The following is a 15,087-nucleotide window of genomic DNA, read 5'->3' as shown; positions in this document are numbered from 1 at the left end:
CTATCTGCGATTGGCTCGCTCCCGATCATGCCTGGCTCCGCACGGGGAAGCGGCCCCTCTCCTCGCAGCCCGGCGGCGGCTGGCGTGAGTGCCCTGCGCGGGGCGGCGGCGGCGGCTCCGCGGGACACCCCCGAAATGCCGCCCGGTGAATTGTAACGTGTCTCTTCTCTCTACAGGTTGGTACTAAGAAGTGCCTTTCCTGACGTCTCTGCTGCTTGGGACCGCTTCTAGAGCAGCCGCTGCTTTTTGCCTTGCTTGCTGCCAGCTAGACTGCGACGACAGCGCATCCGCCCGCCACCTCTAGCCAGACACCCCCACTGCCACCCAAAACCGAGAGAAAGGCGCTATCGGGCCTTGCCGTAGGCTGCTTTACTGTAAAAATAAAAGTTTGCTGAGAAGGTCAGATATCTTCTGCCCGAAAATCAAGGAGAGGAGAAAAAAAAAAAATCCAATCTCGATCGTTGCTCTAAACTGCTGCATCTGTCTATGCCAAACTAATCGATACCGATTGCACCACAAAACCCCGTTGCAAATTCAGCTGCGTGGAGATTACTTTTCAGACAACTTTACTGAAAGCAGCTTGGAAATCCCGTGTCAGAGGGTCTGCCACGTTTTCATGCTTGCATTGTGGGCTCCGGTTGGCACTCAGGATGGGTTACTGAGCGCACGAGGCTAGTCCGGGCCACACTTTTTAACATTCACCTTGCTGGTAATCCTAGCATTTCTCTAAGTACGAAACCTCTGTCGATTAACAGTGTCACACTGTGAACTCCTGGTGGCACATCTTTTCTTTGACATTGCGGCCACCCAATTTTACACGTACTTTTAAAATAGGGAGTGGGGGAAAAAAAGTATTCTGGAGGTGGCGCTTTCATCGTTTCCAGTTTATCATTCAGCTACTTGTTTGTCCGTTTTATTGGAAATTTTAACTACCTGTAAAATCTAAAGATGGCTGTTAGTGTCACGCCGATTCGGGACACAAAATGGCTAACGCTGGAAGTGTGTAGGGAGTTCCAAAGGGGGACTTGCTCACGACCAGACACGGAATGTAAATTTGCACACCCATCGAAAAGCTGCCAAGTTGAAAACGGACGCGTAATCGCCTGCTTTGATTCATTGAAAGTGAGTAAATATTATATTATTTTCAAGGATATACAGTTAATGAAAGAAGCAGTTGTAGCCAGAGAAACCCTGCAGCCCAAAAGGGAGCAGTTGCTGGCTGCCAGCAGTGGGATGTTTTGCTGCTTTTATTTTATTGATGCTTGTTGATTTGTTTTGCTGTTTTCCTCAGGGGAAGGGGAAGGATAGGGGGAATGAAGGGAAAATATGCCTGGCAGGGCTCAAATCCTCCAGTATGGCTACAGTGACTGGTTCTTTGCCTCCAAATTACTCTCTGCCTGTAGCTGGAATAAAGGGCACTTCACGTAGAAACAGCAAAGTCACTGTAAGGATTCTTTGTTTTTAATAGCACAAACCACGTAAGCAATATGAGGATTTGTTTCCATCTCGTAACTACCAGCGGGTTGTTGGTGTCTCTGGACAGCTGAGGGTGAATCTTAGAAGAGTGTTTTCCTCCCTAGGTTATTTGGGTGTCTGTGTGCACCCTGCTTGTATTTCTGTGTTTGGGACTGCTGTGGTTATCCTGTCTTTTTCACAAACACACTTGCTTAAGGGAAGGACAATGCTTAGCAGAAGGCAAGGTGCCTCTAGACGTGCAAGCAGGGCTGTAGCAGAGAGTGTACAGCCTCACTGTGATTTTTAGGAGGCATATCCGAGTTAGGTGCTGCAAATGTATGGCTGCTGTTTTACTGTAGCTGTAGTTTCAGCAATAGGTGTTAAACGTGTGGATCCCAGCGCCTTCCCTTCAATTTTTATGAATTAAATAATCTTAACGTTTAAAATACTCATACCACAAACAGTACAGAATTAATTCAGTAGAGTCCGTTTCCCAACTTTTAATTTTTTTATGAAATATGTCTGTCAGTTTTTTCTACAGTATAATTTTCTCTTCCTGGGACCAAATCCCGGGAAGCGGAGCAGAGCCCGAGTGCGTGGAGTTGCCTCATGGCAGAGACATGCTCTGGGGAGGGAGTTGTAGCTGTAACCAGCTACTGCAGGTCGCTTGTGCAGCCAGGCCCCGATCGCAGCGGGAGCTGGGCAGGAAGTGGGTTAATAGCGGTTTTATATAAATCCTGCAATGCTCCTGAGTTTAAAAATGTGTCTTGTTGCAGAACAGGGTAGATGGTGAACCTTTAAAATGCTCTCGGGCCCGAAATACCCAGCCCCACCACCCCCAGCCATGTTTTAACTTACGGATATTGAAACGTTTTTGTTTGTGTTGTTCAAATTTATTTTGAAATTACAGTAATCATAATGCATGGGGGGAGAGAAAAATTCATTTAAAAACATGGAAATAAAGTGTTTCTATGCATTAAAAAAGCGTTGGAGTTAGGAGCAGTGCTGGGCGCCACCAGCGCCGATGGGGAGTCTTGGCCTTGAGGCATCGCCCTTGGTGGAGGAGTGGCCCAGTGCCTCTGCCCGCCGCGGCCACCGCCCCTGGGTGGCAGCGAGCCCGCCTGGTGCTTCCTCTTCATGGCGAGGCATGGCGTAGTGTGGTGTGGTGCAGGCCAGCTGCTGCTTCGAGGATGCTGCGCTGCGGGCGCCACCGCAGCCGCCCCGCCGGTGTGTTGGCAGTGTCAGAGGCTGCACGGCCTGCCGCAGCGGGGACAGCCGTGCTGCAGCGCTGCACCCACGGTGGCATACCTGCCGGAAACACGGGCCTGGCCTTGGAGACTTAAACCTGCCTCTGTGTGAGAGGGTGTGAGAGTGAAGATGTAAAATAGTACCTGCAGTATCCCCCGGTTTAATTTCCCACTGAACTGGTATTCGATCGCACGGTGCAGTGCAGTTGCAGCGGCCTTACTCCTCTGGCCTTGCGCTTTTCAGAGCGAGGATCCAACCGAAAAGGTTGAAACAAGATGCCAGAGTTAATTGGATGTGAATCTCCTTCGCTATGGGAGGCATCACCTGAGTTTGCTGTACATCAGTGTCCTCCACTCAGATTTCTGACATCCGTGGTCATTGGAAGTGCCTTAAAATCTTGGTGCTGGATGAGGAGACCAGTGGCGCTGGAGCCAGAGCGGCAGCTTGGGCTTGTATCTGGATGAGAGACAAACTGGGGACTGGCCAGGCTTCCTTGTCCCCGGCGGCATGGCTGGCTCTTGTGTTGCCGTCAGCAGGGCTCTTCCGTTTCCTTTTTTAATGAAGGAGATAATTATCACCTTTGTAAAGAGCTGCAAGGTCCATGGATAATAACTGTAGGTAACATTACAGCATTATGACATTGCTTCAAAATACCCTGTCGAGAGAATCTTCCGTTGCCCATGTAAAGTCAACGCAGTAGCCGAGTTGTAAGCTGGGAAGGAATCTGCTGTTTAAAAATACACTGCTTACCAGATATGTTTACTGGTGTTCATGCTTAAAAGGTCTACGTGTGGCTGAGGTGCTTCCTCCATGTGCTGTGTCCTGGAGAGGCTCCCAGGGGATCCAGTGGATCCCCTCACTGCAGCCTGGGGAGCAGGGCTGGGTTGTGTTGCTGCTGCCTCCAGCATAAGGAGAGCTGCTTGCTCCTGAGCGTGCTTTTTTTTCTTTCTTTTTTTTTTAGTTAAATAGCTTCTATAATCTATGAAAATAACTTTGGTAATCAGAAAATGGAATATCTCTTCACTGAATTCCCTGTCCAATCCACGTGGTAGAAAAGCAGTTACTCAGTTTTGGTTTTGTTTCACATCTTTGTCAATTTTTGTGTGTGCTAAGTTAAACAAGAACTAGTTATTTTGTTACATTTTCTGCAATATCACAAACTTTAGATGTTACGCAAAAACAATTTAGGGAAATGTTATACCAGATTTGTCTAGACCCTGTAAGGTCAGTTAATAGTTTACCAAAGAAAAAAAAAAGATTTTTGATTAGGACATTCAGAAGTAATTTTTAATTTTTCAATAATTCAGTGTGGATGTAATGTCCTTGCTCTTTACTAAAATAGCAGTACACCTAAAAATTGACCTTAATATTAAAATACTTGATGTCTTATAAATGTATGTAATATTAGTATTAACAGCTACTCTTGCATTGTCTCTTGGACATAAGACAGATATTTAGTCACTGAATTTTTCTTTACAAACTATGAATGCATCTTTCACTCATAGCGCTCCCATGAATTAGTGTGTCTTAGAAAAAATGCTTTATATTAGCTGACATCACGCAGGTGTGTGTTAGTGCTGCAGAGAGCTGCAGCCCCTGATAGCGATACTTGCTCATGAGCTGGAGATGGCCGGTGTGCTCTGCTATATTTAGAACATAAACAGGCAAAGCAAATACTTTCTGAGGGGACCCCGTGAAATGGCAGTACCCTTCAGCTCTGCCTGGCAGACTTTGGCCTCCGTCCCAGGTGTCCTCCGTAGATGTTGTGCAGGGACGGAGTGCACGGAGCTCACAGCCAGCCGCAAGCAAGTACGACTCATCTAGTCTGCTCATAAGAGGTAAAAATAGATTTCAGAAGTGGAACTTTCAGCTTGGGTAAAATACTTTGTTTGTTTTTTCTCCCTGTGAAATGAAAGCAAAAACTGTGTATGTAGGTGTAGAGCGAAAATAAGAGGGGCATCTACTGCTGTGAATCTCTCCTCCATGTTGTGTTGCCACCCGCAGGTACTGTGTCGGGGTTTGCAGGGGCTGCTTGTAGAACTGTGGCACTGCAGCGTTGATCTTGGGGCACGTGTCATTTGTTGGGAAGCATGTCCTGTGTGTGCACCTTATGGGTTCTTTCTTAAGTCTGAATCAGTAACAAACAGCAGTTGTTACATGTTAATTAGAAGTTTGGAGGAGAAAAAGGAAGACACATACATTTCTGTGACCTCGATGAGGTAGTGCAAGGAAGAGGTCAGGGTCATGTCAATCAGAGCAAGATTTTATCATCCTGCTGTTGAATACCCTGCTTCATAATTAGTCCTAATGAAATCTGCAAGGCTGTCCTTAGGGTAGTGCATTAATCAAGATAAATGTGTGTGGGATAATGTAGCCCTTAGATATTAGGAGGATAATTTTAAAACAAGAATGATTATGTAGTATATTCAAATTGTGCGCTTGAGTGGCTGAGTCAGCTCCAGCTCTGGCTCTGCATTGTTTAAATGCCGTAGGATTTTTTTCCTAAATTTGGATGCCTAAAAGCCTGTTAAACTGTCTACAGAAAAAATAAGCTCTTGAGTTCCTAAATCAGGAAACTGGTTTGCAACAGAAATTAGATTTTTAGCATAATTTTAAAACATTTTTCTTCATTTTTTGCTTGGAAAAATACGCCTAAGTAGGATTCATTTTTGAAATTACATTAACTTCATCAGATGTTCCGATAGATGAGTCATCTGACGTTTCCTGAAAACTGAGATAAAGATGTCTTAACAATGGGGAGATGGATGTCAAATGCAAATCTTGTGGGAGGCTGCAGATGCGCTGAGGACACGCTGTCAGCCTGCCTGCAGCTTGTCTGTGCACGCCACATCCTTTGGCTGCCACAGTGTCTTTCCTAGCCATATATTTTTGAAAGTATAAAAACAATGAGGAAGAAAGCGGAGAAAGGGTGATGTGGACTCACTCTCTTTTCTGTAGTGCTGCGTGGTTGTGGTCAGCGCTGCTGTTAGGCGGCGCTTCTCCACTGTAGTCAGCGGGCTTTCTACGGGATGCAAACTGTTGTGATCCAAAACATGCTGGTTCTAACTGGTTTGAACTTCACTTGATTTCAGTGGACTCAGTAAACAGTGCAGGATTTGGGCTGCATCACAGTTTATCCCTTGAGAGCTAATGTTCACTATGGGCACTGGAACTTTAAAATAAATTTTTGCTCTCAAGTTATGCTTCTACTAAGGCAGCTACTTCATGCCCGAGTTGGATGTCCCAATGAAGTGTAAAAGCTTTTTCCTAATCTTTTCAACAGCTGAAAACTCTTGAACTTCCACATTTCTCTGCTTTTTTGAAATTCTAAGAAAAAGCTAGAGACTAGAAGTTCAAGTCTTTTTACTGATGGTATCTGAGTTTGAAGCTCTGGTGCTTTGTGTCCAAGATCCACCAATACATAGTATGTTAGTATTTTATCTTCTGTTGCAGAAGTACTTATTTTTTAAAAATTAAACTCCTGAACTCTGTAAAAGTGACATGCCACTTTTTACCGAGAAGCCTTAAAAATATATAAATGCATTATTATTATTATAGATTAACTCAGTGAGCACCTTATTTCTACCGCGTCAGAGATGTAATTGTTAATTGTTCAAATCTCTCTACTTCATCACTGCTTCAAAAAATAATGATTTTTTGACTTGTCATCCCCCTTCGTGTTACACTTACCTAAGGGTGCAGAATAAGAACCTTATTTATTTATTTTAATACAAAGAAAAGAAAATCATGGTAAGCGTATTTCACTAATAACGTGAGAATGGCAGATCATTGGCTCTGTCAGTCCTTTAATTAAGGCAGAAGAAAAAATCCAGAAACATAGTTACAGAACACTTTAGCAGGTGACTCTTCAGTAATTTTAACTTTCGGGTGTACGGCATCACTTGAGTGTGAGGCAATAACAGCATTCAGGATGCAGAGGTTCGGTTTGGCTCAGGGGCCGGGAGGCAGATGGACACACGTCTGATTCCAAGGAAACTCATAAGGCAGTAACCCTTAGAAAAAAATGAAAATATAAACAGTGTTCAAATTCCTGAGATCTGATTTGCCATTTTTCTCCTCTTCAGCCTGTGTGTCTGCCAGTAGGCTGAGCTCCAGAAGAGGAAGCAAAGGGATAGTGGCAAATGCATTGGGAAAATGGTGCGATTGTTAGGCTGAGTGGCAAATAGTCCATTAAAAAAACAAACAATCGAAACTGTGCGTGTTCCTCTGTGGGAATATAAATGGCATTTTGAAATCTTATCGGATATTCAAACAAAAGAGTTATGGCTCACTACGGTGTTCAGAGTTCATGTTATAGTTTCAGCTCTACATCTGCAGGAAGAAATAAAACAAAAAACATTGCATTGCAGCATTTGCACTGTCATTTTTATAGAGGCTGTACATAACAGAAACCAGCGTGGGTTTCTGTTACGTATGGTCAGGAACTCTGCTGTGTACAGTCAAAATCAGTAACATTCTGAACTAATTTGCAGGGAAAATTTAAAGAGGCATAAAATAAGAAAACCTTGTGTCAAGAATATTCAGTCATTTGTCCCAAGTCTTCAAATGAGGGTCAAAAGCAGCCTGTGAGGCCTCTCTCCTTCCTGGGATGACCCCAAGCCTCTGTTGCTGTGTTTTTCTGAATACAGATGCCTCGTTGCCAAGGTTCACTTTAAAATTTGTTGGAAGCAACAAATTACATTCGAGACCGAATGATCACATCTGGTTTCTGACTTTGGAGAAGCATTAACGTTTCTTCATTGGGACTATGTAGCCTTGTTAGCCCAACAGGATACCATTTAGGAAATACTGCCCTGGGTGCTTCTTAGAAGTCTGTGCTTCACATCAGGAATAGCTCCCGTGTCAGGGCTGTGTCTAATGTCTGAGAATGGCCAGTCTTCTAGAGAAGAAGTCTCAAAGCCAAGGCAAGTCTGCCGCCCTCCTACCGATTCAGTCAGATTGTGAAAACCCTGTTAAGAGAAAAAACAACATTGTTTTGGGGATGATTAGTAATGGACACCTCTTTAATCCTCTCCCTGTTTTCTTGTGCTTCCTTCTGTGCCGCATTGTTTTTCCCCATGGGTTGCTGATGGATGCATGGGGCTGGGCTCGGTGGAGAGCCAAGCGCCTGCTCTCCCTGTTTCGCAGCAGTGGTTCTCGCCCTGGGAACCAGCTCCCAGCACCGTCTCGGCACTGTCCCTGCACGGTCCTGCTGCTGGTCGGGGTCCAGACTTGGGGAGGGCAGCAGTGCTCCATGCTCAAGCACAGGCTTGGGGTAGAGAAGGCTTTGGTGAAGAGCAATTAAAAAGTATTCCTGTATATCCTACATCTTTCCCCTGCTCTGTGTTGCTTTCAAAGGGAACAAAAGGCGGAGAAAGCAGAGTCCGGTGCCGGCTGGAGCACCTTCAAGGGGGGAGCACTGCCTGCGGCCAGATCAGCTCTCTCGTTCCGAGGACCAGGATCCCAGAGAACACACAATTTCAGTGACACTAATTGCTTGATTTTGTCCACTGATTTGCCTCGCTGTGTGTTTCCTCCCACTGGAATTGTGTTACAATGCTTGGGAGAAACAGGGTGATCTTTCTAGTCGTTAAAAGATATGAAGCCACCTCACTGTCTTGCCAGCTGTGCTAATTGGCGTGCTTGCTGGCAGCCTTAATCACGAGGGACTGCACTTGTACAGGTGAATCTGCCCTCAAGCACTACAGTGGCAGCTGGTCCCTGCTCGCCTGACTCTGTGAGCCCCATGCGATGGCTGGGGGATCCAGGCTTTTAGTTTCTTCATCCAGGGCTGCACAGCAGCACTTAAATTAGTTCCTGTACAAAATAACAAAAGAGATGCTTTTATTCTGATCCAGAGTTCTGTCTTTTTCCTTAATTTGCACAGTGCCACTTGAAGGACTACTGCTATTAAAATAAGATTTAAGTAAACACTGAATTGTAATATACTGAAACACAGGATTATGCAAACAAGAAAACCTTTCTGGGGTTCACGTTTGAATTTATTGAAATACTTAATGACATACCCTCTTCGTTAGGGAATATCTAATTATTTAACTGGTACAAAATACTAGTTGAGGTAGTTGGAAACAACTCCAAGATTTTGATCAAATAGAGGAAAGTATTAACATCTGATAAAGTGGACTTTTTAAAGAGGAATAATAAATCCAGCTACTTCATCTGCAGGGTGTAGTGGTGCTGGAGTGCTTCACACCAGCGATGGCAAGCTGTGGGACGCAGCAGCTTCGTGAGCTCCTGCTGTGTTAGTAGCAGCAACGTAGGAGACCTCAAGGGACCGCTGCTTCACGTGATCCCACCAGAAGCTGTGCTGGAAACTAGTCGCATACCCAGGCAACGCTGGTTTGAGCTCCGGGAGCTCTGGTGCATCCCTGTTGGGAGCTGCCCCCGCGCCACCCCTGCAGGGATGAGGGGCTGGCAGGGTCGCGACAGAGCGGTCTGGTGCTGTCATCTGTCCGCAGGTGGGCAGCAGGGTTTCCCGAGGGGCAGCACTGTGGCAGAACTGATGAGTGCCATTGGGGGCATTGCCCCCTCCGGGTGTCTGTGTGCCCAGCCTGGAGCCGAGATCTGCTCCATCACAGAGAAATGGAGCTGCGTGTCATGGGCACTGCCTTAAGAGGTGGTGTCCCTGCTTCAGAGTGAGTAGAGGCATTCCTGGATGTAGCAGATACATTGATGTGGTAAACAGGATCTGTTTCCTCAGATTGCATTTTTTTTTTTTTTTATATCTCAGTCACTGCATAAACTTCCCAGTTGATAAAAGTGCTAAACTCAGCAGCCTTTTGCACCCCAATGCACTTTGACTGCCAGCTCTCAACCCTGGAGATCCTGAAAAGTCCTCTTGCTTTTCAGAGACAGGATGCTGGGAACACTACTGCTGCTCCGATGGGAAAATGCTGATACTTTGGAAATTTGCTCAAAGGCTGCTGAAGAGCAGTGGTGCTTTAGCAGGAGGGTTTGAAGGGGCCGGCTGGGGTAGCGAGTTTGGATTGAGCTTGCCTCTCGAGAGCACTTCAAGTCCTGTGAAGTTCCTGGAAAGACTCTTTCCGGCTCCAGATTCCTTTGGACCATTCCTAACTTGGTGAAATAGTACAGAGAGTTAGTAAAAAAGGAAGAGAGTACTATTTGAAGAAAGGAGCAGCTCTGAGAAAACAAAGCCGTTCGCTTTTTGTCGGCATGATTTCACTGAAGTTGAATAGGATGGTTTCCAGGCCTAAATATGAACATAAATAATTGTAAGATTGAGATTTAAATTTGAAAAAGAGGAATGGCAAAGTATGGAAATTGTCCTTCACGTATGTGCACACTGTCCATCCTGCCGTGCCGGCTGCACGGGAAGGCCTGTGTCCTTATGTGCCCAAGGGGTCAGGAAGCGGCCAACGTAGAGAGGAGACTGTGGGGACATATTTTAGATCACAACGTAGAGAGGGGGCTGTGGGGACGCGGGAGGTGGGTGGCTCTGAGGCCACCTCCATTGGGGGAGATGCCTGTGGGACCAGTAGGACCAAACACTCTGTTGAACCCGAGATGGAAGATGGCAGCTTATGGCTGGGGCAGATCATGGGCAAGAGTTGGCTGAGGTACAAGGGGATCTGCAGTATACCTGGGGAGCAGGATCGTTTGTTTGTGGACATGCTGAAAAAAACACAATCCAGGAGCAGCCACGCCAACCCGGGGTAGCTGTAGGTGTAGTAGGTAACCACCACTTTGCAGGAGTAAAGGTCATTGCTTTCTGCTCTTCTTAGTCTTTCCTGTTTCCTGGTGATAGATTGAATTGCTGTCCAAGGGAAGTACCCACCTGCTGAACTTCAGGGACATCGGAAGCCCTATGGCATTTTAGCCCCTAGCAATATTAATGCTTCTTCAATTCCCAGCTTTTCCAGTGTTGTTTTCCCTTTCCCTGTCCTTTTGCTAGATGTACGTCCTTTTAAAAACATCCTCAGTCTTGAAAGCACAAATATGAGCTGATTATAAACATTACTAGGTTAAGATTGCAAGACACGAGTGAATTTTAACAAATTTGACTAGTGCATGCTTTATACATGCTGGAGAGAAATCTAAGGAATAACCATGTGTAAAAGTGTGCAAGTGAGCAAGCAGAGTTCCATGATGAATTTATAACAGTGGTTACACTCTACGAGCACAGACTGATAATCCATTGCAGAAGTCAATGTCTTTATCCTGACAGGATTCAGTCTAAAATCCTGTGCGATTTCGGTGCTAGTCTTCTATACTGGGCGAGTGAGAGGCTGCACGTTTATTTTGAGAGAAGTCTTTCCAGCCTTGACTGGCGTTCAAAAGATCATTTGCATTAACATATCCTTGCTTGTCCAGTACCCTGGTAAAATCTTCCCTGCAGTGAACTGAGTTAAGAGACAACTAGGATTTATGCAGTGATTGCAACCAAACAGAAATACAAGCAAGTTAGGAAAAACCCTGATGAGCAAACTGCATGATTAAGGATTTCACACTCAAACTAGACGCTCCCAGAAGAAAACAGAAGAGTCAGTTCTTTGTATTTAATACATTGTTATTTATTCCTGTTGTTTATTGAACACTGAGGCTGCACCTGGTGTTTTATGGAGCAGAGCAAGATGTTTCCCTTGCACAGGGCATGCAGGTAATGGATGGATGGATGGATACCCATGGATATATATGGCAGCTTTATTTCAAAGCCAGGTGGCTTAAAATGCGAAGTTCTTTTTGATAGTGGAGTGTGAGGAATTGTTTCATAGAAAAAAAAAGTAATTTGTGATTTAAATATTTGCAGTTGATGCTGGGGGGAATGGTGGTGAGTTTTGTTGGTCAGGGGAATTTCTCACTTGGCCAAGGGGCAAGCGTTTGTTGCACAGACGTGAATGTGCATGGAGCTGCAAGCTGGTAAAATATACCTGCAGTGAAACGGTAAGCACACTGTAACCAGAACTAAGTGTTTTAATCTTTTTCTGTGGCTGGACTGAACAGGAGGAAAAAAGGGATTTTAGAGCAGGAGTACCATACAGCTTCAGTTAAAACTGGCTTTTTTGGAAATTATTATAAACTCTTGAGAGCACTAGTTAAAAGAGTCTCCAGACTGTAAAGTCAACTCAGCTTTTCATTGCATTGAAAGTAAAACTACCTGCACTTTCCTACTGGTACTAGCAAAGGTAGTATCAATATAGGATTGGATGATAGTTAAAATATTGCTGGAAAAAGTGTTTAGAAGTATTTAAATGTTCCCCCCCACTAACTTACTTGTAACAACTTATTTGCAAGTTGTATTTTGTGTTCAGAATACATTCTTAGTGTTGATTTCATTGATGTGCAAACAGAGCAGTGAACACACGGGTGTGATTTCTGCTCTCTCCCCTGTGAAAGCGCACAATATGTGGAGCAGTATTTGTGCTGAGGGGAGATAAATTTGCAAGGAAGCTTATTGAACTCTCTAGGAAGAATAAACCTAAAGGCATATAAAAATTTGATAAAGTTGGTGAGAAATTCACTTTTCTGCATGCAATTGTTAAATAAGCCTAATGGCAACAAATCAACTAAAATATGTGTTCAATATAAGGAAATTGATGCGCTAAGCAAGGACCGTTTTCAAAACGTAGAAGAAAGTATTACTCGAGGACTGAAACAAGGGGAAGAGCAAGATGGAAGGGCTGCCAGTGCAACCCGGCAGCTGGGCTTGGGATCTGTCAGCTGGTGTGGAGTGTGGAGTGAAATAAACCCTCCGTATTATGGTCTCTGGGCTTGGACTTGGCCCCTGATGTGGCTGCCAGCTTGCGGCCAGGGGTTGCCTTGCTCTCAGGAGCGCTTGTGGCAGACCTCAGTCAGCCCAGGTAAACGGATTTAAAAAATACTTAAATGGCAACCCTGTAAGATGCAGCACACTAAACTGGCCATTTGCTAACACAGTGAGAGGACCCAATCTGAAGCATCATGAGTAAAACTGAAGGGAGACAAGTAGAAACACATGTAATCTTTTTTTTTTAAATCAGCAGTTTTCCTAGTGACTCGAATGAGAGAAGAATGGGTACTATCACATAAATTGGAAAATAAGACCAGACATATAAATAGCCTGCATAATTTTTCAGAAATATCTAGATACGTACGTGAGAGAGAAGGACACAGTGATTATATATAAACCAAAATTTAAATGCCTGCACAGTGTGATGTAGCCGACTTTTGTCTGTGGTACAGCTGCTTGTATCATTAAAATAAACGAATTGGCAAAGGTAAGAACGCCATTGTCAGAAGGCAGAAATACCAGCTTTTTGGCAACTGTATTCAGTTTATTAGATCATGGATTACTGTGTTTAAAGTTTTCCTGGAACATTACTTTCCTAAAGTCTGGAAATTGACTGAAATAAGCTTAAATTATACACAGAGTCAAAGTCTGGTTTATATACTCTGCCTTCTTCAGAGGTCTTACAGTGATTCATGTTATCTTGCAATCATTAAGCTGCCCTCTTCAGTTAAATTTCAGTGGAGCAGGACCTTGCAGCCCTCAGCTCAGAGATGAGTGTAGAGTTCAGCCTGTTGGAGATGCTCGTAGCAGCTGTGACTGGGGAGAGATCCGTCGGTTAGTTGTCAGAGCCAACAATTGCCTTTTCCTATAGTCGGTACCACTAAAAGGCATTAATTAAAATAGCTGTAAACGATTAAGGTTTTTTATGTGCCTGCTTCCTTTGAATAGAGGTGAGCATTCCAAAGTGCAAGTTGTATGCAGTGTTGCTCATTTTACCTTTAAAAAAAGTTTTGAATCATGCATTAATTCAAATGCTGATTTCAAAAATGCAGAAAAAACTGACTCGGGAATTATTTCTCATTTGGTTTTAAAACCTCCTTGAAGTGCTGGGGATTTTTTTGTTTGGTTTCTTTTTTAATTATCCACTGCAGGTATAAGTTGATAATGGCTTCTTTATGTTGAAGTAAACAGCTCTTCCTAAGGAGGTGTGCCAGTTTTACTAGTTAAGGTCCGGAATACTAGAATTTCTGGCTGCTTTTTTATATCACATCTCCTATTTGAACTATGGATAGCTTGATTTTATACTTAGGAAAAAAAAAAGAAGGGAGAAATAGAAAGAAACTACTTTATTGAGTATAAACTCAAATATCTCATACCAAAATGATCTGGAGCAGACATATCATGAAGTGGTTAATCATAATTAATATTCATTTAACTATCATCATGTTACTGACCCCACTTAGGACCTGGTCAGAAGTGTGGATGGCAGGGTGGTTCATTTGCCCTCATCACACAGGTTGGTTAGGGTAATGCCCAGTCAGGTCATGGGCTTTGTGCCTGCAGGCGCTGAGCAGGTGCGTGTGTTCCTGCTGGAGTGCCCTGAAGTCTGTGTTCGCTTATCTCTCTGGGGTAACTCGCTGGTGTTTTTCAAGTACGTAAGTGTTGACAGGATGGGAGCCATGAATATTTAGATGAACAAAATGTGTTACAAGTAGTTTTTTTAAAAATATGTACAACTGTGTGTAGAAGGAAGAATATCATTTTAGTTGCTGTATGCAAGATTTTGAATGGAGCTACTGCACTTCTTCCTTTTTAAAGTATTTCTTGAAATCAGAAGTTTCTTTAATCTCATTCTATTTGTTATATAAGAAATTCAACCAATTTTCTTCGGTCTATTTTTATTTGCTTTAGTACATTAAAGACATATTTTTGCAGGAAGTTCCGTAAGGAGGGGGTTGGTTGGTTTGTTTTAATTCAAGGCTGGAAGAACAAAGATGTTTGGGTGCTAAAATTTTTATGTAAATGGCCTTATCACAGCTAGCTAAGGAACTGGTACATCATTAATGCCATTGTCCCTCATTTTTTACAATACATTTGGCTGTAAGTGAAAGCAGATAGTGTAGTCATGTATTGGGTTTTGGAGGAGAGCTGGGGGACAGGAGGAGGAGCTGCTGCGGGGCTGAGTGGATCAGCAGAGCGGGCTGCACGCTGGTCCCTCACCCCTTTTTTGCATGTGTATTTTCACTTCACACGTTGGAGGATAAAACCCTGTTCAGATGGAAAGCTGCAGCTATCCAAAGGGTGGCTGGCTCCGGCTGGTAGCGATGGGTGGGTTCGACGTTCTCCAATTCACCAGGCAGGGTGCTGGTCGGTGCCAGGCAACCCCTCGTAACGGTGGGACGGGTCCTCCTGCCCCCGAAGGTGCCTTTTCCTCTGGGCTTTGTCTTGGTGGGGGCAAGAGCGTGGGGATCGCTAACCCCGCTCCACAGCCCACGTGGGGTAGCGGTTGCCCTGGGGTGGGAGCAGGGCCAGGGCTGGGCGTTGCTGCCCAGCCGGGCCCAGACCTCTGAGCATGGCCCCTGCCATGGCTGGGCTCCTGCAGAAACCTGCCACAGCTGCTGTGACGGGTGGCCCTG

The 15,087-nt window shown here is 44.6% G+C and overlaps 1 protein-coding gene across 13 annotated transcripts in view; it reads left to right on the top strand.

The window, feature by feature from the left end:
- Positions 1–15,087, top strand: part of MBNL1 (muscleblind like splicing regulator 1) — a 112,595-nt gene that overhangs the window by 29,210 nt on the left and 68,298 nt on the right. For 7 of the 13 annotated variants that reach the window (XM_019472070.1, XM_019472062.1, XM_019472068.1 and 4 more), the window contains exons 1-2: positions 1–84; positions 177–1,122. The exons of 1 other annotated variant lie outside the window; for it this stretch is intronic. In XM_019472070.1, the coding sequence (XP_019327615.1) occupies positions 949–1,122 (174 nt within the window). In that variant the 5' untranslated portion in view covers positions 1–84; positions 177–948. 5 more of the 13 variants (XM_019472051.1, XM_019472053.1, XM_019472083.1 and 2 more) reach the window with 4 other exon arrangements.

Source organism: Aptenodytes forsteri, unplaced genomic scaffold (assembly GCF_000699145.1).
Source record: "Aptenodytes forsteri isolate BGI_AS27 unplaced genomic scaffold, ASM69914v1 Scaffold299, whole genome shotgun sequence".
In the NCBI taxonomy this organism is placed as follows: Eukaryota; Metazoa; Chordata; class Aves; order Sphenisciformes; family Spheniscidae; genus Aptenodytes; species Aptenodytes forsteri.
The sequence above is the reverse complement of the archived record's forward strand: the minus strand, read 5'-3'. Positions and strand labels throughout refer to the sequence as shown.